At 38.9% G+C, this 26159-nt stretch overlaps 1 protein-coding gene across 1 annotated transcript; it reads left to right on the forward strand.

Moving 5' to 3' along the window:
* Window positions 1-309: 309 nt before the first annotated feature.
* GUCA1C (guanylate cyclase activator 1C) lies at window positions 310-24213 on the forward strand. Its single transcript, XM_059821433.1, has 4 exons — window positions 310-501; window positions 17993-18142; window positions 20916-21003; window positions 24083-24213. The coding sequence occupies exons 1-4, from the start codon at window positions 310-312 to the stop codon at window positions 24211-24213; spliced, it is 561 nt and encodes a 186-aa protein (XP_059677416.1).
* The last annotated feature ends 1946 nt before the right edge of the window (window positions 24214-26159 follow it).

Genomic DNA, 26159 nt, shown 5'->3' on the forward strand with positions numbered 1-26159 from the left:
CTTCAAGAGAGCCCATGTGGAAGCAGGTTGAGCCCTGGGAACATGTTGCGGTGTTGAGGTAGCTCTGGCCAGAGAGAAGCACCCACCTATTGACAAGCCTGCTTGTGTTCAAACAGGTCATGAAGGAAGATCCCGTGGAGTTTCTATTTCTGCCTAATCCAGATCTGCAGGGATCTTTAAGAGGTTTATGGTAGTTTTAAAGCTCCTGGTTTATTGGTGAATTCTAGCTGGAGGTGAGCCAGCGAACATAAGAACACTGTGCAAAGGCAAACAGCACAGCACGGATGGAGAGGAAGGGCAGACGGTGCTATGGGTGCTGGGAAATCAGCTGAAGATTTTGCTGCAATAGAAAACAGTCAGTGGTACCAGAAATTTATGAACCATTGCCCCTCCGGACAACTTACTCTCCATGAGTTTAAGACAATACTGGATTTACATGATATGAACCCTCAGGCAACCAAGTATGTTGAGCAGGTGTTTCACATCTTTGACATGAATGAGGTAAGAAATTTTCTTGGACTATTTTCATCATGAAATGTATGCGTTAGCATGAACAGTAGAGGACTTTGGCCTAGTGATATCGAATAAGAAGCGTTAGGTAACCAGGTATTGGGGGTTTTCTCATTAATTTCCAGCAGCTGTGCAGCATTACTTAAACTGAGAAAACTGGATTTGTTGGACTCTTTTCAGTCATTTAGGTTGTTTAAGAGAAGAGCTCTTCAAAAACCTACAAAACAATCTTGATTCCTTGTAGGTGGGGCTGGACAAGAGTCAAAACCCTCATGTTCCCCTCTTTCACTACTGGAAGGTTATGTGACTATTTTTGTCTTCACTCTTCTCTTAAAAAATATTTTCCCCACCATGTCCAAAGCAAAGTCTCTTCAGTTCTATTGAGCTGCATTTTTGGACAGTTACAAAGAATCTAAATTTTTTTCTTTATATTATTACCACCATTTTTATTGTTATTTGGATAGTTTGTAGAAGAGTAATACAGCTAGTTTTACTTCCCTACCCACCCCTTAAAAAAAGCAACTTTGAAAGCTGAGCAGTGAAAGGAATGTAGACTTGAATTACTGCATAGATCAGAAATCAGAAGACTGTGTTACTACTTCTAAAAGATAAATGGAAAGAATCAAGAAATGCATTGGAAAAAGTACAGTCAAAAAACCAGGAATAGGCAGAAATAAGATAATTAGATACCAGCCTTCCAGGAGGGGGAAGAAGTAAGTGAAATGTAAAACACAAAACCCCAAAATGTCAAATTAACAAAATTAAGGCACAAATATAAATAGATGGAAATAAATGTTCAAAGAGTGGAAGGAGGAAACAGTGTCTCATCCCTTCTTACATTAACTGAAACCCTTGTGGAACTGAAATGCAAGCTGCGGAGAAAAAGTGTTGAAAAGATAGTTAAAATCTTAGCAAGAGATTCATTTTCCATCTGAAACAGAGCTGATACTTGGACAAAAACAACATACAGGAATAAATGTGGTAGTTTGCACAGCTGCAGTAAGAGGAAGAAGAAGAGGCTGGCAATGTCAGCCACAAGATCCAGCCCCTTGCGGTGTCTCTCCGCAGGGCCTGCCTCTCCCACTGGCCCAGAAAAGCACTTGGACAGGAGTTACTAGACAGAAATATAGCCGTGCTCATTAGCAACCCCAACAAACCCTTGCTTTGCTAACCAGAGCCACCAGGAGATGCAAGCTGCTCAGTGTCTGCTTGGTTTGAGAAAGACTTCAAGCACCAAGAAGGAGAACATCTCCAATCAAAACAACGGTACCTAATTAGGGAAGACAACTTCTCCTTTTAATTAAATGTTTACCGATGTCTGTCTCTATTGGCTCGGTTTTCCCTCTTCCAAAATGCTTAACTCAGTGGATTTTATTGCTGGTGGAAAAAGAAGAAAAAAATAAAAAAGAAAAATGATGCTTTAATATCCAAAGTTCTTCCAAAGAGCTGTGCTGCGTAGGCAGATAAAACAGGAAGCTAGGATTTAGAGTTGTTTAAGGATCTATATGTAACATTATTAATTGGAAAAATCCGATTTGCCTAAGCTGAAATCTTCATGAAAACAGCCTGTGGCATCAAAACGTCGTTGGGGTTGGGGTTAATTCAGAGATACTACCCTTAACACAAAGATTTAGGAGACTTTTGAGGAGTGTTCAAGCCTTCTTACATTCGGAAGTATATGATAATTAAACTTAATGATGTCCTTGTGGAGAGAGCTGTAGCATAGCCCGTTAAGAGTATGGGAGTCCTTCTCAAAAATTGACCTGATGCTGTAAGATATTGATTGCTCACTGGCTTAAGTTGGGCTGAGGGGAGGTTGCTGTTTTTCATGAGGCACTCAGCACCTCACAGGACTGTGCTCTTTAACTCCACCATGTAATTATAAACAAAAAGGATAACTGAGTGGGAGTGTCTTGTTCCTGCATCTCTAACATCCTATAGTTTTACACTGGTATTTATAGCTCCAAACTTGTCTGTGCTATAGTAATGCTCCTGAGCCTCTCACCTCCTTGTATAGAAGCTAATCAGTACAGAGGTATTATTGATACCTAACCCCTTCCCTGACCTTACAGAGGAAGAAGGAATTGAGCTCCTGAAAGCTGTAAAATAAAAAGCAGGACTACAGCACTGACCAACAGCAAGGAAACTTGTATTTAATTCACTTATCAGACCAAGTTGATTCTTGTTAAAGGAGTTACTCTAAAAGATTCCTCTTCTGCTCAGGTTCTGTCACAAGGCTGGTGACCAAAATTGTGCATTTTATCTGGGGACCAGTGTTGAGAGGGGGGAAATAGGGTACAATTGCACATACATACAAGATACCACACAGCATCTTCATGACAAGAAGTGCCTCAAGGAGGAGTCCTAAGGGGTCTGTCTTTAGAGAGGCTTAATCCACCTGCAACGGAGAGAATGTAATAACGGGCATGTCTGTTTGTACTCTCAACCTTTTCCATCCTTTTTTTTTTTTTACAAGCATAAATTGTAGCTGTTCCTTACAGTCAATCCAGGCTTACACTTTTATGTGTTGATAATGGTTTGCATATAATTCAATATGATTTTTCTTTTTCTAACATGCATGTTTGTAGTCGGTGGGAGAGTCTGAATTTTTATGAACTATAATTTAAGTGTGGCTCTCTTTCCTTCTAATTTAGCCACATTCTGAAATTCCATCTGGTTTAGGACTGGGCATTAAAGGTAATCTCATGTGAGTACAGAAAGTCACTAAATAAAAATAGAAACTTAGACTGTAAGAGGTTAACCATGGCCGTTTAAATGCAATATTTGAGTTCTGGTCATGAGCAAGACTCTGAACCTGAGAGATATAAATGTGAATAGAAAAAAAAGAGACACTTCCTGTGCAGTAACATGGGCGCCAAAGAACCATTACCAGGTGATGGCCCTGCCCCAGAGGTGCACCATTATTACAGCAAATTGATGAGAGAATGCCCATCTCTGCAACTTAGTCTGCACGAGTTCAAGAAACTCCTGGGTGTGCAAGGGCTGGATCCCCAGGGAGATATATACTTTAAACAAGTGTTTGATATCTTTGATCTGAACCAGGTAAACCTTCTTTTCTTTATTTCTTTAATCTCATACTATTGCTTTGTTTGTGAGTTGTAGCCTGCAGGCTCCTCCTTGTGCCAGGCTCACAGAACTGCTATTGTGGACAGGGTTGCCATTATGGTGCACTAGAGATGAAGAAGGTGCTTTGAGGGCTTTGAGCATGACTCTTGTTAGTACTTTCCAGGGGCACTTAAAAAAATGTCAAGAAACAACCCTGAAAATCAGATGTAATTTGCAGTTCACTGGTTATTCTTCTATCCTTTGCTTGTCCTGCACTTGTATGTAAGCATATGGAAATATTGGTATGCTCAAATAGAAAGTTAGTAAGTTTTTACAGCAATGTTAGAGAGAGAGGAAAGCATGGTCTGCACTAAAACGATGATGAAGTGCAGTGTAGATAAACAGATTTGTCCCAAGTACTGTATTGAACCTGTGGCAGAGAGGAAAATGTAACTCAGATGAGGAGATCACACACAGTACCCAAATCGTAAGATCAAACAGACTACCAAATGAAGAGGTAAAGCAGCTTCTCCTGGCTGATATTTGCTCCCTGCTACTGCAATAACTGCTTGTGACTGCAGTCAGCTCTCCATAATGTGGCTAGCTCCCAGTCAGACAATATATATTTTCCTTAGGTGTACAGACATGGCCAAAGCCATGGTCATCTGGTACTCGCGTGTAGCACCTTTCACTAGGTGTAGAAGACCTTAGACCATGTGGTTGTGGAGGGAGAGGACAAAAGACATCAGAGAATCTAACAACCAACAGACTGGCAGACAAGTGTGGGCTGTTTCCTAGGTCTGTCTTGAGCACTGCCTCATGCTCATAAGGTCCTGGAGATGGCCACCTTGAGCCCTCCACTCACTGCAATGCTGGAGTGTCCCAGGGCACTGCCTGTCAGCACACGCTCTGCAGATTTGTGAAACCTTCAGATTTGTGAGACCTTCAGATTCTGGATTAATGTAAAAGTGAGGAGAGTGGAATAAAAGCAGGTTTCAGAAAGAGCATTTGCTCACCTTTATTTGCTGTGGCAGGGGCAAAACACACTTAATCAAAATGGGAACCCTCTGCTAATTATTGCTTCTCTATCTGGCTTTTCAGAGTTGTGTCACCCTGCTCTGCAGGCTGTCATCACTCATATATATGAAGTGGTCAAGCCGTCAGATAGCAAAGTAACTTTTCCCATAAGAAGTAGCGGGCAGATGCTTGGGGGAGACTTAATACATATGTTTTAAACACAGAGGGACCATATGTATAGTGTGGAGGACAGAGAGGCAGGAGGAGCTGCACCAGGATTGTCAGCTGGAGAACATGCTGTCTTTTCAGCATGGCTTTCAGGATCACCATCCTGAAAGATCTCAGCTGCTTCATCTGTGTGACTGAACTTCCTCTTTTACCAGGAACTTTCTTGCTGCATCTTTCTGAACTTTACTTTATCATTGTCTTCATCCTCATCTTCCTCAGATGAACCAATGGCCAGGAATTCAGTCTCACAGAGAAACTGCTTCATCACCCATCATATGGTTAACTACCACACCTCTCAGGAACACATCCCTGGGGTACAGCAGGGTATGGCTGTATAGTCAATACAAGAGAAAGCATTTCCCCTTACTGTCTTCTCGCATGTTTGGAACAGCAGTCCCTCCACCAGAGAAGGCAATCTGTGTCCAGCAGCAGCACCTCAACATCTGCCAAATAGGGACTGGGCCATTCAAGTATAGCAAATCTACGCATTTGCCAGCCTTCACAGCTAAGGTCTTTTCCAAACTATCACATATATGGCCATCAACCAAAATTGAACACCTGTTGGAAGGTCTTAGCATAGCACCTCTTCCAGTTCCTAGAGATATCCCTTTTTTTTTTCTTCTAGGTGTTTCATACCTAGGTTTGCTGAAAATTTCAGCTGTGTAATGTGGAGTTGAGCTTTGGTTACAGCAAGGAGATCCCAACCTGTAAATTAGCTTCCAAGCTAAAAGAAAAATGAGGAAAAAAAGCCCAGAAAAACAAAGTAGAGGAATGGGTATCAAACAATACAGCAGCTGGGAATCAAGTTAGAGTGTACCAAAGCTCAGAAATCTATGCTGATCACTAGCCTGTGAGCATTTGAAAATGTATGTTACGTATTGAGAGAATCAACCTCACTAGGGAAAGATGTCAGGCAAACAAAACTAAATCTGGCATGTTTGAGACCAGCAGAGATTTTTATTCGGAATAAAAATGTAAAGGAACAATTTAAGATGTAAGATTTACATCCTGAGCCCACGGCAACTTTTTACAGACTTTTATAGACTTGTTGTATTTTAATCTCTATTCAGTATAATGATTGCATTTCTGTTACTATACAGCCTTTGTTTCTTTTTCTAACATTGTTAACAGCAGTCGGTTTTCCTAAGTTTAATTATATTTTTTTTCCTTTATTACCAAGACTAATGACCACTATTTCTAAGGTATATGTTTAGAAATAACAAGCATCAATCAAACACTTTTCAAGTACATGGCTATCATGCTTTTTATGTGGTTAAGCTGGGAATAAAGTGGTAACAGACCAGCCTCTCAGGGCAGGAGAAAGGAACGTTGTATGTTATTGATGAGGTAAAATAAGAGGATCGCCTTATTCCGTGTGTTCACTTTTTGTCCTATACCCTTTCTACAGCTTTTTCTCCTCCCTGGGTTTTTTGGCAGAAATGTAGGCTTTGATCCTGAAAAGTGCTTTTAGTTAAGTATGGATGCGTGAAGAGTGGTAAATGGATGGCTGACTGGGAGTATCACATTGTGGGCAGCTATGATTGTACAAATAAGGGGTCATTATCCTTCCATGACATTATGTAGAACTTTTAGGCACTGTACAATATTAAACAGGTTATAAGCTTTCATCTGCAAGCCACAGAAGTTAATGGACGCAAGTGGTTGCATGCATAACGCACAAATTCAGAAATAATTTGGTCATTTGACTTTTTGCTTACATTCTGTTTCCTTCAATTCTATAGCAACTTCTCAAGTTTGTAAATAAAAAAATTTATTTTCTTTGCTATTGTATTCTGTGTTTATACATAGGACTGTACAGGTATTCATGCCTCTGGCTCAGCAGAGTGCACCTGTTCAATGTATAAAAGCTGTTTCCAGTCAGTGCCTGTTTCTATTGGAGATCAGTGGCATAGGCTATGTCCTAAAAGCTTTCTTCTCAGGAACATTCTAAACAAATGCTAACCATTTCCAGTGTGTCTCTTGTGCAGACCACAAGCTGTTTCATAATAACCTTATACACCAAGTATGCAGATGTCTTTAATTTTTCCATGTGTCTTAAAAACAAGGGTTCTATGTCATGACTTTTCATCCTTTCCTTGACCTCTGTGGGATGCTTTGCTAATAATTAAATAAACAAACAAACAAATAAATAAATAGGCTAGTGAAGTTTGAAAGTTGCTCTTCATCATTCTTAGCTCCAGTGAAAAATAAAGATGCTGAACATTCAGAACTGTAATTGCAAAGTTAACTTTCCTTGAGATTATCACGAGGAATGCAGGAGGTAGCATTTAAGCAAATGTTTTATTCATGACTCATCCATTAATAGTTCTAAGCCTTATTAATACAATGGCATTGGCAGTATAATAAATGGTAGGTTTATCTTTTGCCACAGCTTTCCAATGAAAACCTTCAAAAATAAAGTTTTTATTAAAATACAAGTGCAACAGAGTTCATTTTTTTAAAGATTCCCTTTATTAGGTCTTTTTAGGGAAAACTTATCTCAGTCATCTTCACCCTTAAGCTATTTGTAATACAAAAATGAAAAAGCTGCAACCACATACAAGTAAGCTGAATTCCTCCTGCTTTTTTTATTCCCTCTGAATCTCAGTCCATGCATCACTGTCATCAGTCCTAGTTCATGCAGCCTACTGATGAATTTTAGAGACGAAACAGTTATGTTTATCTAAAATACTTCAGTAGTTGCCAAGTATGCTGATGTATATTTGGTTTTCTGTGAGAGTATGTATCATATGGTGAAGCATTGGAACAGGCTGCCCAGGCAGGTGGTGGAGGAACATGTTCAAGGAACGTGTAGACGTGGCATTGCGGGACATGGTTTAGTGGGCATGGTGGTGTTGGGTTGATGGTTGGACTTGATGATCTTACAGGTCTTTTCCAACCTTAATGATTCTGTGATTCTGTGATATTTCAGAGAGATTATATCCTTCACCAATGTTAAAGGTGAGAGCATATCTAAAAAAATAATGTCTTGATATCTATATTATATTGGAAGTGTTAGTTGCTCTTAAACAGAACTAAGGAAACATGTTATAGTCAGCACTGCTACTATTTAACACTTACTCTAAAAAATCTTCTTTCTTTAAGTCAGAAACCCAGATAATTTTCATCCTTCCACTGGCTTGCAGATAGGTTTTGCCACCACTAAAAATAAAAATTGAACACTGTAAGAATTGATTGATCGGGTTCTAATGGCCTGTGAAGGACAAAATTTGCATAGCCATTTAACATGTGAAGCAATGTACTGAAAATGGGATGCTGTTATTGTAGTTCTCTTATTGCTTATTTTGGCATTAATTGAAACTAGCTACAGGAATAACAATCTGATTTTAAAAGGTACGATATACTGTGAAGAGTAAAGAAGATTAATAGGTATGTGGCACCAAAGAAAAATTATGCAAGTACAAGGATTTTCTGTTAACATTTTATAAAGCATTGGATAGTCCTCAACAAAGAACAGTATTTTCTGCTACACATCTTATGCAGAGACAAAGTTGGTAGAAGCAGAAAAATGGACACTCCACAGCAAAGAGTTTAAGAAATCTTTCGATAAGGAGCCATCAGCTGATGTCCATTTTTAGTCATCTTTCTCGTTTGTGCTTTTTCATCTAAAATTTAAAGTAGTTCTGTGATAATCTAGAGTTTATCTGACATCATTATGCAGATTAGAACCATAAAAAAGATTTTAAAAGGAATCCATTTTAAAACTGAAAGAAGAAAGTTAAAACAGGATGTTTGATGTAGAAGAGATAATAAGAAATGCAAAAATGTGTTACTTCAATAGAACTTTGTTGTGTGCCAAAATGACTACATAGCAATGTAAACTAAATCTCAAGCTACTTTTCCCGCCCCCCCTCCCCCCCCCCCCGAAGAATAAGAGTTTCCCTTCACACCCCCTACTTTGCACAACGCTGACAAGTGTTGGGAGGCAGACCACCATTCCTTTTTTTCTCATCCTAGCTCCTTCCCCACTGTCATGTTGTGTGTCTTTATAGTTCCAATTTTCAGGTAGACTTTTCATCATCTGATTCTGTGTTCTGGCTATAAATAGATGTTATTCTCTCTGGTTATAGGGACATGAATGGGATTAGCCAAGTACATCATCTCAGCTATTGTAGTAGAAGGAAATGCGAATCATTTGGACGTGAAATTCTCTATGAAAGCAGTGGTTGCACCTCATATTCTAAGAAAAGCATGCAAATGTTCACAGAAAGATGTAGTATTTTTCAGAGATGTTTTGACGATTAATGTAACTCATTCTTCATTTGACTTTCAGTTGTTTTCTCCTTCCACTTGTTCCCCCTTCTTAAGAATTGTGAGAGACAGGAATATTATTTTCATCAATATGAGGCAATTAGTTGCTAGAGGTTCTGCTGAAGACATTACTTTGTTAAAGATTGACATGGCCCAACTATGCAATGGTTACCTAGCACTATGTGATAGCTGCCTTCCACGTTCTTATTGAAAGCACGAAAGGCTCTTAAAAGATGAAATAAAATGACTGCTAGTGCGCAATACTTCAAACATTACCTGGAACCTAAATATTAAGTGTTTCCAGCTCTTGTGGTATTAATTATAACGGCTCAGGTCACCTTTGCTAACCCGCCTTTGCTGGAAAATTTAATCTTCAACTGGGCTTTCTTTCTCAGATTGTCTTGCTCTGATGTGTCCTCAGGACCAGGAATAGCTGCTGTGATATGAATTGTCAGGCTGCCTAAGGAACTGCCTAGGCTGTTTGCTGCAACCTTAGATGTTTGCAGGCATTACCAAAGTTGACAAAATAGAACTGGGTGCAATAGTTAATAGTTATCCAAAGCAGGGTGAGAGAGGATGGTAATTATAGAAATATTTTCCCAAACTTTCCTCTTTTGTATCCTAATTTTAGGGATGTCTTCAGGCTGAAATGACTCTCTGGACAAGTATACATTTCTTAGCTTACTCTAACCAGCCAGCTTAACGAAGGCAGTAAGGTTGCAGCAGCAACATCTGCATTACACACTAGGCTATGGGGCCAAGAGCCATATAAGCTGGTATTGTGGTTGGCAAGACAAGCTACATTTTATGCTATTCCTTTTCCATGGTTCTTGTGTTGCCCCAGCACATGTGGATAGCACTACCACTTTGCCCAGAGGAGTCTAACTCTTGCTTTTTCTAGTTTTGAACTGTTTTCCACTCTCACAATCAGCTCTAATTAGTCTGCACAACATGAAATACTTAGAAAACTTACTTTCTTTTCATGACAGTCATAGCTATCACATTGTAGAGTCAACAATAAAAGCCTGTGAGTCAAAAAATTAATCAGCTTCTAAACCAAGGGCTAGAAGAAAATAAGAATCAAGATATCTTTTAGCCAGAAAGAATTCTTCTGTCAGAAGTAACAAAAATCTGCAGCTCTTACTTCCTGAAATACTTGGGCTTTTTAGAGTTGACATATACATGTACAAGTCCTTTTCCCATTAGTTTCAGATACAAAAACAACAAAGCCAAATCATTTGCTTCTTCTTAATCTGGAGTAATGTTGCATAAAATTATCTCAAATGTAAAGTAACTAGCCTGATTACTGTAAATAAGGAGGAGGTTAAATTATGCTTTGCTGTGGTCAAGGCAATGTAGTTATATATTTTTTGTCAGCATGTTTAAGTGCCTTTGGAAGGTACTGTACCCTTACAAAAAATCTATGGAATAGAAACTACGTTCTATGAATATTTCACCTGGTTCCATGAAACACTACTCCATTTATTTATAGACTCTCTTAAAGAATGTCTTTGTTCTACTACTTAACTACCTCCAGAATTTTTTTTACATCCAATTTTATACATTGATTCCAAAAATGAATCTATTACTTTGTAAGGACTTCCCACAATTATTGGTGCAATTTCACAATCTTAATTTTGTTTTCTAGTGGTTTGGCACAGTACTTACTGCTGTGATAGTGCTAACTTATGCTATAATAATGTGTCATTACCAGCTAAAAGCCTACATTAACATTATCATTAAAATCATCACTTGTATAATGTCAGTACAGTTGAATTCTTGACTATAGGATTTGATGGTACAAGTTATAATCTAAAAGTTTTACACCAGAGGTAATTCCCCAGTAGTGGCACAGCACCATCAAGCGTGGAAGGCTGATTCTTTACATGAGATATTAAAGTGATCTCTGTCTCAGATTTCTATTACAGCAGTGCAGAATTCAGTGGCACTTTTTTGCATTTCAAAAAGGGTAATCTGAATGTCCAATAAACTTTCTGTTTAAAAGCAAAATTTCAAAATATTAATGTAGGCAAGGGCTACTAAGTAATATTCCAGTTGAATTTTCCTTGCGTCGCAATCTTGATGCTTAGCTGGATTGGATTAAGCTATGCAATGGGCCAGCAGTACTCACAGTGCACACCGTGGAGTGACCCCACGTCATTGAACAGCCTCTTCCTTGCCATCGGTGCACAGCGTTACCAGGCTCACTGCGTTTGCAACAGAGATCTGCTGCCCTTGGCTAGTAGGTCCATCACACTGTAGAGCATGTCCGGATCAAAGACACTGTTTGTGCGCAGTGCAAGGCCAGATGTACCACATAAACCAACGCTTTGGCACCTGGCTGTCAGGTGTCCCCTTTCACACTAGGACCCAGCACCCAAGAGCCACGGGTTAAGAAAGCCCAGATCGTAGGACCTATATGAAGCCGTAATGCCAACTACGTTGCACAAGAGACCTAGAGAAAATGAATCACTGCATTAGATACAGAGAAATCCATGGCAAAAAGTACTGGCAATAAAAACTAAGCACTTAGAGGTTTGGTCAAGTGATTCTTTGGCTTAACGTTTTTTCCTTGTTTTTTTTCTTTAATGTGGATTAAGTATTTATCACATGCATTTTTACTGAATGTCCTGCAGAAACAAATGCAGCAAAACTCCATGTGAGTCAATATAGAAAGGGAGGAATATGAAAGAATGATGAAGTTCAATTTTATTTAAAAATAATCTTCATCATCTACACAGTCTCCCATTGAGTTGTGCTACCTGAGTTCCTACACTCCCTGACTGTTTTTAAAACAGAAGAAAGGGTTTAGAGTTGTTTCCTCAGCAGTTACTCAGTGACCAATATTACACATCAAACTGAAGAAAATACACTTTTCTGACAACATCTGTAGGGTTTCTTTGAAAATTTCATTTAAGTGTAAACAAATTACCATGTACTCTGCAGCTTCCACTGAGTTTAAAAAGCGCTCGGAGCATATTACTACCATTACCAGCTAACACAGTAATTTTGTCACATCACGTGAATAGTCAATGAAGATTAACTTTGTACAATTAATCATAATTACTTTTAAATACTACTTGTTTAAATTATGATGTAGATAAAGGGGAAAGTAATTTTAATGAGAAACAGTTCCGGAATCTACTTCTATTTAAAGAAATTGTAAGTATTTTTTTAAAATGCAACTGTCCTTTTTTCTATTTATTTCCTTATTAATGATGAATAGAGCAGTTAGAGGCTACTTTAGGTTTGCATTTTCTTCTTTTTCCCCTTTATCATTTAAGTGTTGCTTTGAAACAGCCAAAACTATGCAATCATGATTCACACATTTGTTGGTGACAATGATGTGGGTGAACCACGCTTTGGAAATAATAATTGCAGAAAAAATGCAGCAGAAATAGGGTGATCTAACTAGCTTGGCCACAAACTCATGTAATGACAATAAATTGGTTACTGCTTTCTCGTGACAAAACATGATCTATAATCTCCCATTTTTTACAGAAATAAAAAATGCCTACTAGGTAAAGAAGGTAGAGAGTATTAACTTTTTTCCTTGCCTGAGGTCCTTTTTCTGATAATACCAGTTTAGGGAATGGCAGTATATGTATTTAACTTTTAGGAGCCTTCTTGCATACACCCCTTGAGACATTAATTCCTGAAAACATTATCTAGGAGCATCTGAGATAATCTGCCAAATAGAGCACCTTTGCCACTAGAAGACATGTATGTCTTCAAAGTGCTTTTCCTGGAGGTTTGTCCTGCTACATTCTTGATGCGTCAAAGAAAAATCTGTTTGAATTGTCAGCCAGAAATTTGCTGAACAATGCCTTATGTAGTCATGGCTGCACTTTTTAGTTTTCTCTCTCTTGACTACCACTTTGTCTTAAGTTGGGAAAGATGCTCCTAAAAGCACAGACAGAAGCTCAAAATTAGGGGTGCAGAAAGCTGAACTTCACCATCCAGGAGATGACAGCAGAGGGCTGGGTCCTTGAGCACATGCTTTCCTTCAGTACAGCCCTCCTGGGCACTGCTGTGCTGTGCTGCAGGCTGAGCACAGGACCCAGCCCAATGCCTTGGTGATTTCCCTGTCTCCCTGCTTCTCCACTAACCTTGAAAGAAAATCGTGAGTGATTGCAGGGAGTTGGGGGGTAGTTGTTAATTTTAAAGAAATACAATTGTCTGTCATCTTAACATTTCTGATTTCACCAGGTTTTACCAGGGTAGCCTACAAGCCTGAGAGCCAGGACACGTAGCCGCCTCTGCTTTTCCGGCTCCTCTAATACAAAGGTTCTGTTTTTTCTAAGTCCCCAAATCTCAGAGGTCCTCTTCGTCTGAGCAAAGCAGAACCTTGTATAACAGTCTGACAATACAGCCTCATGTCCTTATATAACAGTGGGTATTTAACTACCACAAAACCACTTAAAGATCTGCAGCTCCTAATTCCCTGCATCAGTCTTCATCCTTATCTAATAGCCTTTGCTTGCCAAGAGTCTCCCCCCCACCCCGTGACAAACACCAGCTTTGTTTACTTATGAAACAGCCTGTAGGGTATCTGGAGCTCCCTCTAAGCCCCGAACTCCAATATCAGACCTTAGAGACGTGTCAAAGTGAGAGAGTCACAAGTAGCTCTGTATTTCCTCAATAATGTGTATGCAACCTTTGAGGACCAGCTGAAAGTCTTCATAAGCAAAAAGAAAGCACGGAAATGGGGGAAGATAAAATGGAGCAAAATTAATCCTCCTTTAGGTTTCTGAGGGCAGAGAAAGCAGCACTATAGTTGAAATGGAATCTACAGAGAAAGAGAGAAGCACATAGGATTAGCTATAAATGTCACAGTTCTGAGCTGTTGTAATCTGCTGTTTATCTGTGCCTCCTCCCTCTGCCTTATGAGGTTTAGGCAGTATTCTGAAAGACAGGGGGTGGGGAGGGAAGGTGGCTTAATGTCCTAAGCCCTAGGTTTGAAATACCTAGACGGTCTATATTTGCACACCTGTTAATCCTGATAAAGCCTGCTGAGCTTTTCTCCTGGTGTCAGGCTGAGTTTAGAGATTTTTCAGGAGCAAATTTGAAAACAAGACACTGCTTATTGGGTATAGACTCAGTACTCCAACAAGATGAGTTCACTTATCGTAGAGTTTTGCAGGGACAGAAATCCGTCCTTTCCACATGCACAGCCGTGGTGTGCGGTGGGAGACGGCTGCCTCACTATCCCAGTAGCAGCGCATCAACACGGTTAGGAAACCACATTGAGGTAAGAGCAAGGCAGCCAAAATGATGAGTTCAGATCATTCTGACCCAACTTTGAATTACGGTGCCGTTTAAGATCAGCTGTGTGTTCACAGCTGACAAGTCAATTATTTTTAATCTGTATTCAAACAGTTTGAAGCTCTGAGAGTTTTTTAAGGACCTGTGAAGATTAGCAACGCTATTCTGGGAACCAAAGGATAATGCCCTCCTACGGCTCCGGGGTGCATCCCTCGCTGCCCAGCCTTGCCCTCACAGGACACACATCCCCATCCTCACTGAACAAAAGTGAGCAGCCTTCAGCAACTGTACATAGGCTGACATTCTGAAGCAAAAACACCTCATAAAAAGATAAAATTAAATTCCTTTCTCCTCAGGAGATCCAGTAACTAATGAACAACTGAAGTGGGTGGTTGAGCAGGGGCAGTCAGGGCTGGTGGTGCCCTCAGGGCCGTGAGGATCAGTTTTGTATCATCAGCAAATTCTCCTTCCAATTTTGGCACTTTATTTTGTCTTTGTTTTGTGAATTGAACTGTTCCAAGCGGCTTAAAAAATGACTCATCAGTGAAAGCAAACAAGCTACAAAAATACAGGATCAAAGGGCACAAACACATGCACAACCATAATGCATCCTTAAGCTTCTAGTTCATCTGGTCAAGCTGTTAAGAGACTAAAAAAAAAGTATATATTTTTATTAAGTCTATGGTGCTAAGCAGAAAGTCCAGAAGACTTTGGGGCATGTAAAAAAAGTTTTGAACCCATTTTTTTGACATCTCTCCAGCTCACACCTCAGAACTGCATTAGGAGATTTCTGCCCCCTTATTTTACACCATATCCAAAGGGCGTTCCCTGTGAGCTTACCCCAGCTGGCTCTGTGCATATGGGCAGGGAAGGGAGCAGGACTTCACCACTCCTCCAGACGCCCATGGTATCCCTGTGTAATTGTGCTGCAGCCAAAGAAGGTATGGCCAGCACCATACAGACACTGAAAATAAGCCTTCACAGACAAGAAATGCATCCATCGCCCAAATCCGTCCCATATCCTAAGGTGCCAAATAAGCAGGTTTCACCAGCATTAACTCCATTCAGTAAAAATATTAGAAATTTGTCCTTTGGAATAACAGAGAAAAGCACCAGAAGTAAATTATTTATATCGTCCACCACTGATAATCAGCTCTGCTTATTATGTTGCTGGGTTGGTTTTTTTTCATTTTATTTTGTTATTATTTATTTTATCATTTTTACGGTAGCCCTTTTTTTGTGAATTACTGACTTCTAACGAGCAACAGATACTTTACTGCGTGTGCTGCACACAGTGAAGTTCTACAGAGCCCGGAGACATGTAAGGACCTACCTCAATACTTGTGTTGTGAATGGTTATAGAGCAGCGGATGGGTTAATGAGCATATTCCTTTAATAACATCATAACACATTTATCGTTGTTATGTTATTAATGTTGTTATTTGTTGTACTCACAGAACCACAGGATGATCTTTATAGGTTACTGTTATGATTTTTTCCATTATTTAATGGACTATTCTGATAGTTTTGGATGCCACAGTATTTCTCTTCATCTGAGAAAGCTCTGGATATGTGCAACAAGATTGCCATAGTCTTCTGCATCACATGTTTTCTTTTCTACCTACAATGTATGTTTTTTGGTGATAAATGTGTCTGCCTTCTTAGTATTTCTATTCCTGATGCACTGGCTACTGAGGTTAACGTGTTGCCAGCGGTCTTTGCACATCTACAGAATGTGGCTGGGGCTTTACTGGCAACTACAGTTTCTCTCAGGTGTTTTTCAGAGGTAGGGTTTTTTGACCTTGGCCTTCAGTCCCTTCCTGCTTGGGGCAGGTCAAATGATGCACCAGATCAGAATTACGTACCCGAACACGTTAAGCTGATTATTATGTTTTTCAGACTTCTGGTATTTTGTCAGGGCAAGAACAGTGACACCAAGATGCAGGAAGAAAGCAAACAAAATACCATTTTCCAAAATCCAAACTGAAATGTAAGGGAGAAAGAAAAAAATTAATCTTGTCATGGACATCCAGCAAGCCTAAAATTAATCTGTAGTTTCAATAAGTAGTATGAAATGCAATAAAAATGCAGCAATGTGAAATGCATCTAACCACATTCTTAATAGATCTCTCAAATCAGATGATGGAAATATAATCAGCAAAATCAACCTTCCTCTCCAGTAAAATACTTGATGAGATGCTTCTTGAAATAATACTTGCAAAATTGAAGTTCAAGCTGGTGTGCCAAAAAGAAGCATAAAGTTTGTGGTATATGATGTGTCATTTTTTGGTAAAGCATCTGATTTTAATACTGGGCCTAATCTTGTTTGAAAACTCCATGCAGTTACTGCCAAATTTCATTTAATTCTAAACAGTGGTTGAATGGTGTCTTTGCCTTTGCTGAGTTTGCTGTGATTGCAATTACAGTAAATCCAGCAACCACAGCAGACCCTGCACAAAGAGTCTGTGAAGCAATGGCCAGTTATGCACACACCATTTCAGCATGTACACTGAATCCAGTGTGTCTGAAACATTGGATTTACCTCTTTGGTGCCACTCTGCCGAACAGCCTTGCACAGAAATCAAAACAAGCGCTACAAGTATGGCAACGAGTCGCACCACACCTTTGTGTTGACGTATGACAATAAAAATAAGTAACATGCTAAACCTACTAGGTACTCATCCAACATTCTCTTCTCAATCACAGGCCATCTGAAACTGGTGGCAGTCTTTCCAAGGTTTTCCAAGTGATTGGATTCTGACCAACGTAAAGATCACAAGATTAAATTTACCAGCTGTTAATTCTTTTTATATGCACACGAGAAACAGTCGGAGCAAGTACTCTCCAAATTCAGCAACTGTTTCTTCCATCCTCACCACAATTTTACAGAAACAGCGGAACTGTCACAGTGGCTTAGACCACCTAACCACAGAGGCCTGTCCTTGACAGGTTTCCATCACTAGCTTCAGAGAAGGAAGCAGAAAATATGGAATGAAATCAATCTGAAATGCTCTTTCCCTATGAATGTCCCCCAATCCTCACTATTTGGAAGCTAGTTTATGACTTGAAAGCTTTATATCCCATGCAAAATATAATAGTCAAAGAGATCTGATGTTTATATGGAAAAAGCACAGTATCTGGAGTTCATGCCAGATTATTGGCTACCATGTACAGCGCTTACTACATGATCTCTCAGATAAATAACACCCGGAGCAACTCTGTTGCACTGGAAATCATAAATAGTTCCGCAGTACCTGTATGAACTTAAGCAACTCCCCTGTAGACGTCTCATTAGTACCAGATACCCCAGACTCTCCTTTTTCACACGTGGTAGTCTACCACAAAACTGTTTCTCTTCTCCTCAAAAAATGTCAATAACAATTGCTCAGAATAGATTGGCCCCCCACCGCTACTGCCCCCAGACTTCAGGGGAGAACAAAACTGTGCTAACACCCCTTCCTATAGTACTTCTAGTTGAGGCCATCCTTTTTAAACACCACAGGAGATTTCTACGTTAAGGTGCTTTATAAATCAGTGTGTATCATAGCGAATTCGATGACCTGTTTCTGTGGAATTGCTAGAAGGAACAGAAAACCAATGTTGTTAAATACGTTTCTCTCTCTCTCTCTCTTAGGATGGATTTATAGACTTCTTGGAGTTCATAGCTGCAATAAATTTGGTTATACGAGGGAAAATTGACCAAAAATTGAAATGGTATTTTAAGCTATACGATGCTGATGGAAACGGATGTATTGACAAAAAAGAACTATTAAGCATATTCACGGTAAGCCAGTTATGACCAATAGCAAGAGCATTTGACATAGTGCATTGCCCCTGAAACAGTAGTTTCATCATGTGTTGTAAATGTCTGTACTTTACCTAATGTTTTACAGTCATAAAACCGGAATTGTTCTGGCTAGTGACACTCCTGCCATTAGTTTCTTGCTTATTGAAGTAAATATATCTAAGTAGTATTTTACTTTAAACCATAGTTCTACAGATACAATGCTTTACTGAAAGTGAGAACCTGTAAAAACAGTAGAGACATTATTGTGATAAACTATACTATAAGGCAGGGTAGAACTGAAGCAGCATAATGAATAAAACAGCTGGTTACAAGTGTTTGTGCCAGTCTGTTGTGGAAAACTGACTTCTCAAACTGAACTTGCTGCAAGAAACAATATAGGTGTCATCAAAATATTCCAATATTTTAATTTTTTGAAAAGCTTTTAGATTTGTTTACTACAAATGCCATTACCCCTATTTTAAAATTAAATTGGGGAAATTTAATTTTATCATTAAATCATGCAGTGACATTTGGATACAAATATTGTAGAAAATTTTGCAGACAATGGGTCCATTTCAAACCCGTAAAACCAAAGCAGTGTAATTCTTTCTTTAAAACAATTTCTGTATTTTTCAACTTGCTCTAGCGAAATAATATTTTGCACTTCAGTAGCTGTTTTCATCCAAATGGTATGATAGGGTTCCTTGCAAATATGAATGCCTTAATAATGCTCCCTAAACATACAGGACTCATTACAGATCAAGTTTTTGCTGCAGGGAGCACAAAATCTAAATAGGTATTTAATGTCATCATAAACAAGGAACATACTTTACCTGGATTCTGTATTACTGCTGGTGCCTGGCTAGTCACTGTTAGAGACTTTCAAGAGCCGCTGCCCAAGTTAAAAGGAACCAGAGACAGATGGAGCCATAGGGTCAAACAAATAAAGTTGATGCATCACCTTTTAAAGAGCAGCTTTCTAAAGGCAGAAGGAGAGGCTGCATCTCCCAGATTTCTCCTCCTTTAAGACTAATGACATGCCTCTTTTGCAGATATTCTCCATCATTTTTCACCCAAAGACAATGAGACAACTGTGTTCTGCCTTGGGTTTTATCCAAAAAGAGAATTAAAATCCTTTTAATGTAAAGATTTCTTTTTCAACTTACCTGGTTTTCAAACCAGTTTAACCCTCTGTGTGTTTTCCTCTCTTCTGGAGTACGAGAACTTTAACTTAATCCTGCCTAAGTCATTTGACCTAGGCTAGATTAAAATCGGTGGGCTCTAAACAAAAAAAAAAAATACAGGATCACAGCCATTAAGGGTCCTGCTTATACTAAGCATCAGCAAACAAGGACTTGTCCAAAAAGATATGTAATATCTGAAACATTAATTTAAAACACAGAAGTCCTATTAAAACTTTAGCTGTCCCTACAGCTATGCAAACTTTGGACCAGCAGATCATTATCAACCATCAAAATTCCTTCCAGACAACCATGCAAACTCTCGGTGCCTTTTAACAACCCAGTTATTTTATTTATTATTTAAGGTGATTCTGGGGTAGTCAGTGATTCAAGTACTTCAGGAACCACTGCCCTACTCTTAGAACTACAACAAATTTGACTGTGGCAGAGGTACAACCTTCTCCTGAAGACTGCATCAGGGTCAGACATATAAAACACCAAAAGTATCTGAAGTATGAATTAATAATACAAACAAGTTTATGTACCCATTTTTTTAAAATTCTTGCTACCTTTTTGAAGTCATTTATGCAAAGTAAGATAAAGACAGTGATGGTCAAGAATTCCACATCAGTGCTGAATAGGTTTAACTTACGTTTTATTTAAATATAATGAGTTCTAAAATAATATCAGGAATATTGACGGAAACAAGTGGCACATACAGTGAACTATCTTACACAACACAGTTCATCTCAAGATAATTCAGGTGTAGAAAAACAAATTATATAGTATGCCCATTATAGAACATATAAGCACATGTGTTTATATACATATATATGTATGTATTTTCCCAGTCACTTAGTAATTGTGATATTGAGTTTGAGTGTAGCTCTGTAAACATATGCTTGTTGCTTCTGGACCACTGACTATTAACATATAGGCTCCTATTTTATTAACCCAAATGATCACCATAATGCAAAAATTATTGTCTCAGTGAATGGGACACAATTTTGCAAAAATATTCATGTATCCCTTTACTCTAAATATTGAGTCCCTTTGCCACAGAAAAACTAGAGGGGAGACTTCTGGTTTCCTTAATTTCTTTGGAAGACAAGTAAAGTCTGCCAACTTCCAGGACTGCTGGTCTAACTTCATTTGTGATTACTAAGTTAAACATGCCTTAATAGAAAAATGACTTAGGCTTTCTCCTCATGTGCTTTCAGCTGTGAAAAACAGTACTATATTTAAATCACACAGACCATAGGGCACTCTCTGAAGACACAGAACTCTCTAGGGCAAAATAAAAACGCTGGTGTGGAATCTAAAGCATATTGCAGAGCAGAGGTGCCACATGATTTCAGAAGATCTTCAGAGATATGTAAATTAGCCTGTAATCTTCAGGCTGTGTTATGTTAATTAAATTTCCAATCCTCATTACTGAAGATTTACTTGAAATAGCTATTTATTTAGCAGTTTTTGAAAGGGTTGGTGAACTAAAGCGCTGCATCGCAATTACTGCCGTTGCCAGTGTATTGTTTTCACAACTTGATGGGAAAAGAGTCTGAAAGAACTTTCTGCATTTCTGCCTTCAGGCTATCCAGGCTATTAATGGCCACACCAACATGTCTGCTGAAGAGTTTACAAACATGATATTTCAGAAGATAGATGTGAACAATGACGGTAAGAATCTAGGTCTTCTTGGCACTGGCAGGGATTTTCCCCCATAAAGAAGTACGGGATCAAGAGGGGAGTTTAACACACTACTGAAGAATTGACTGGTTTAGATGAACTGAAAGCCTGAATCTGTTCTTCTTTACGCATATTACTTCAGCTTTACAGTGAAGTGTAAATCACTGACTCTATTAAGCTGACATAGCCATTACATTCAGTAGGGGCTAAAACATGGAGGTCTTGCATCGTTCATCCAAAATGCCAGTACCCTGGTTGCACAGCAAAATGGAAGTGTGAGGTATTTTTTTAGTATATTTGTGTGGCTTAATCTATCTAAAATGGGCAAGAAAACCAATTAAGATGCATCATTGCACAGGCTCTAGCATGTTCTAAAGATTGGACAGCATATTGGATGTCCCTTGAAGCCTGATCATTAACACATGCTAAGACACATGCTACTGTTTTTTCTCAAAATAGCTAGATTAAGCCAATTGGACTTGCATTTGGAAACTAAAACTTTAATTCACTGCTTCAGAGTTGTTTCTAACAGAAAACCTGTCACATGTGAATGTCTTCCCTCATACTTTTAATCATGAAGATCCTCCTTCCACAGGCAATTATGTTTTACATCAAGTACTGCAATCATTGACAAATTAGGAATATTAGGAAAGCACTGCAGAGCAAAATCAGATCCAGCCAGGAATTTTGGGCATTTTTTTGTTCATTTTTCTGGTCTTATTTGGTGTGTTAAGGTTACTTTTAAAAAAGCTGTTTGCGATATAGAATCAGAGTATAAACAGTGATCTTGTAATGCATGTGAATAACTCGTAGAGGATTTTTTTCCCCACCTGCTTGGCCCAGCTTTTGGGTGAATGCAAATTACCAAGGGACTCCAAATAACATATAGACATATTCTAGAATCTAACCCAAATTCTATAATTATTCATACTTTGGCCCCTGCTTTGACCGTATGTTTACTGCAAGTAATAATTGTATCTGAGCTAGACAATCAGCTGAAAAAATAACTTTTGTGTCTTACGTTTGAGCAATGAAATGCCAGAAAATGAATTAGTCAGAATTATCTTCATAATGCTCCCATTTCAAACTGCTTTCCACAGTTAGTTATTTTTTTAAATAGCTGCAAAGCAGCAGGACTAGCTCCACCTGAGGAATGGGACAAATTTTTCCCAGTTTAGCTTAAACTATGCTACCTCCTTGTAGCTTCTTATTAAAGAAAAGGGCAAATAGACAAATAAGTTGCAATGTTCTTCTTCACATTAAAATACAAGAAATAATCCCATGGTTGTAGGGAGCAATTCTTAAAACAAATCTCCTGATAGGTTTGCAATTTATTTTCATTAGCTCAAGGAAATCCGAGACCCATCACGGTCGCAGTGAGTCTGGGAATGCCAGTGTAACCACATCTCACTGGTAACTGCAGTGGGTTTTGTATGCTTGCACGCTGGTATTGGTACTTTGAAATATATAGCCTGGGATCAAGAGGAGGGAATTCAAGACCAGTTGCCCTGCATAAGCAGGAAAATGATGCAGTGTGTCCATCTGACAAGTCCAGACACCCCATCCAACTAAAGACCTCAGTCAAAGGCAACACAGAGAGAAGGAGATGGGAAGTAAGAGGATAGGAGGAGAGATCAGAAGAAGTGAGTGGATGAGTGGCAAAGCGGCAGGACACAGACAAACATACAGAGAAAGATTGTTCTGTCTCTGCTCCGGGGATGATTACATAAGGGCACTGGTGTTGAAAGAGGAGGTCTGAACATCCTCAGGGCACTGCATGCCAGCCCCTGGAGAGGGTCCTACTCCTCTCACTGAAGCCTAAGAGCCAGGACTTCTGTCAAATGACATCTTTCCACCTTAATAGTGTGTATATGAGCCTTCCCACCAGTGCAGTGAGGACCCATATGACTAAAGAGGAAGCAGCCTTTACTACCCATGGGTAGAAAGTGGTTTTCACATTTTTCAAACGCTGATCATTTTCCTTTTTCACATCAGATGAAGTTTCCAAAGTTGCCATGAACAAAAACCAAAACACAAAAAAACTCCGGGGAGTACTTAAATCCGAAAATAGCCAAAAGGCACCTAGCTAAGCATTCACCAGAAGTGCACGCAACTTGAATTGCCGCTCCCCTGCACCCTGGGGCCCTAAGTCATCCAGCTATCTTCCTCTTTGCCTGGCCTCTTGTCATTTCTTATTTCAGTGAGAAATCATTCATTGTTGTGATTTTAACAAGAAACTTTAAACTGTTCTCAGAGGAAAGAATCAAGCTCTTCATATTAAACCAAGCTCTGTTTCCCCTTTCAAAGAGAAACAAACAATATCACCAGAATAACTTCTAACCAGAAAATTGTGTACACCTCTGTGTACCATGCAAACAAACACGTTCCTAGGATTGCCCTTTGCCTTTGTTGACAGGGAAGAGAGCAGGAAAAGAGGAAGAATGCTATACAATATTCCTGCTCCTCAGTAAAAAAGATTGTATAGTTGTCTCACAATTTCCAAGGTACTACCCGATTTTGACGTGAGCCCCAAAAATCATGCTCTAAATGACCATTTGAGTTGCTTGGAAGAATTTATCTAATCAAACCATTTAACTGATTTTTTTTTTACTACATTTTATTGTGGCTCTAAATAATCCTAGTAGTCAACACAGGGAGTATGTCTGGTAATCCTCAGCAAATCATGCCCTGATCTCTGTTAAAACCAGCTATAAAATAAATTCCAGTTAGCTCAGTGAGAATTGGTCCATACATCTAAATTCAGCCTTGATACAGTCTTCATTAGCACCCTTTTTCACATGTTTCTGTCACCATGATACTGAGCACTCACAGTGGTCTTAGACTTCTGTGAAAGGTGTGTTTGATCTCTTTTAACAGAAAAAAGCAAGTCTGAGTTCTGGGATCTGATGCAAAGTGGGAAAACCTTAGAAAATATTCTGCCTCCATTTGCCTATCAGCAGAGAACAGGGAACCTTCCTGAGGGATTCAATCTGGCATGAATGGCCTTGTGTTGGGCTGAGAGTGATTGCTGGGTTCCTCGGTTCCTAAGGAGTTTCTGATTTCCTTTTAGGGGAACTGACTTTAGAAGAATTTATCAATGGTGTGGAAGGAGACAAGAACCTAATGGAACTGATTACGAAAAGTTTTGACCTTTCCAACGTACTCAAAGTCATACAGAGCGGCAGGCGACACAGCATCTGAAGGATCCAGTGATGGATGTGGCATTTGTGTCATAATTTCAAGGAAGATAATATTTGATACATTCAGAGAGCTTGATGTCACCAAAGCCTGCCCAGGCAATACTGAGCAGCCTGTTCCAGGAGTAACAATTTTCACTCTTGATTCCATATCTCTCCTTTTCTTTATTCTTTCCCTCACTAATGACTATGGCAGCCACAGAACACAAACCTTTGCCCACATATAACAGAAAAGCTATTTGATGTAGTGCAAATAACTTATTTAGTCTCTATGAATACTGTTCAGAGTAATCAATAAAAATATCACAAAATACAACCTTTCTAGAAGACACAGACATAATAAATCTGTTAAGTATGGGCTCTTTATCCTACTATGTAAAGTGTGGACATGAACTTCTAGGTAGGACTGGGTTCTATCCAGATCAATTAAGAATGAAGCCTGACTTGCATTAACTTAACATTTGCTTTAATAGGTACCCAAAATTGGAGTATGTTCTCTGGGAAACACCTCAGCCAACAGAACATTCCTAAGGTGTGCATCCTCCTTAACAAGCTGTCTACCAGTCTTGATTTTATTACATCTGTAAATTAAAATAATGTGATGTTTTGATGGTTTTGGCAGGGTCCAGCTACTGTTCTTTCAAATTAACCTCTTACAGAAGCGCTGGAATGAAATTTTGTTATCTTTGTAGAATAAATTAGAATTTCAAAGAATAGCTAAACCCAAATCATTTTGTAAGCACTCTGTTTTCCCAGAGATTTGTCTCCTTTGACTTGTAAGTCCTCCTTTTCAAAATAATTTGTTTTCACTGGGCTCTTTGCAATGGCTTCATGAGACGAAAAGTAAGAGGTATCGTGACTAGTTCCTGCTGATGGGACTGCTGGCTTCTACCAAACAGACTGTTTAACAGCTGGATTCTTCCTGCCTTTCCCTGACAGGGAGTACTAATTTAGGTATCTTTGCCCTGCCCAGATACCTGGGCGAAAGCTTTTAGCAATTTAGTCTCTTTGAGACTTCCCCCTTCTTTCAAACTGTGTTGCAATTGTCTCTGAACGTGGTAGCTGTTAGGAGTGCTGCGGGGAAGGCATTCACAGATGGCATGACCACATGTGACTCATTCTCTTGGGAAAGTAGGCTAAAAACAACTCAACCTTACTTTATAAATAACAAGATTAATTCTATGAGCTGAAACAGAACTGCATGAACTGTCTGCAAAGGGAAAATGATAGTTGTCTCTGGTTCTGTTGGGAATGATTCTGTCTCAAGTCTGCAACAATTTTTATCAAATTACTACATTATATCACAAGTTCTTGGCTGACAGTGCCCTGCAGGGATCACACTAGTATTAGTTATTGTTAGAATCATCAGCTTTACGCAAAATAATTTGTGCAAGGATTGGCGCATGTTGAACGAAACAATTATTAAGACTTCAATAGGAAAATGTTTTTCTTCCAAATTCACTGCAAATCCATGTCCATTTGCACAAGAAATGTGCACCATCATCTGCAATTATTATCCCAGGTTCTGGTTTGATCAATGGAATATACTAAGAGTATGCAACATGCATCACTTGACATTATAAACAGTTCTGACATTATAGTTCTGACATTTGAATCTTTTATATCCTTTCCAAAAAAAAGAGGAATGATGTATGAGATTGCTGGTGGTTCAAATTTTAAGTTCTTGTATTTATTCATCATCGACACATTAATATGTCATTGTCAGTATCAGTTTTCTCACACCCAGACTTCAAAAAATCCCTTTTCTTAATCTAACACTTTTGCATTTATATCCTATGAGGGTGGTGTCCTTCAGAATTGACTTTAAACTATTTAAAATAAAATGGTCCAATCTAAGCAATTCGGGTGTATGGGAACAGCTGTGTTTTGGATTTTTGCTTTTAAACTAATGAAGTTACAGACTTTGAAAAATGACTACTATCTATGTAA

The sequence above is a fragment of the Gavia stellata genome, chromosome 1 (assembly GCF_030936135.1).
Source record: "Gavia stellata isolate bGavSte3 chromosome 1, bGavSte3.hap2, whole genome shotgun sequence".
In the NCBI taxonomy this organism is placed as follows: domain Eukaryota; kingdom Metazoa; phylum Chordata; class Aves; order Gaviiformes; family Gaviidae; genus Gavia; species Gavia stellata.

Excerpts from the sequence above, each read along its gene's own strand:
- GUCA1C (XM_059821433.1), top strand. The coding sequence starts at position 310 with ATGGGTGCTGGGAAATCAGCTGAAGATTTTGCTGCAATAGAAAACAGT. Across the intron at positions 502-17,992 it reads ACATCTTTGACATGAATGAG|GATGGATTTATAGACTTCTT; the intron begins GTAAGAAATTTT and ends TCTCTCTCTTAG. Across the intron at positions 21,004-24,082 it reads GATAGATGTGAACAATGACG|GGGAACTGACTTTAGAAGAA; the intron begins GTAAGAATCTAG and ends ATTTCCTTTTAG.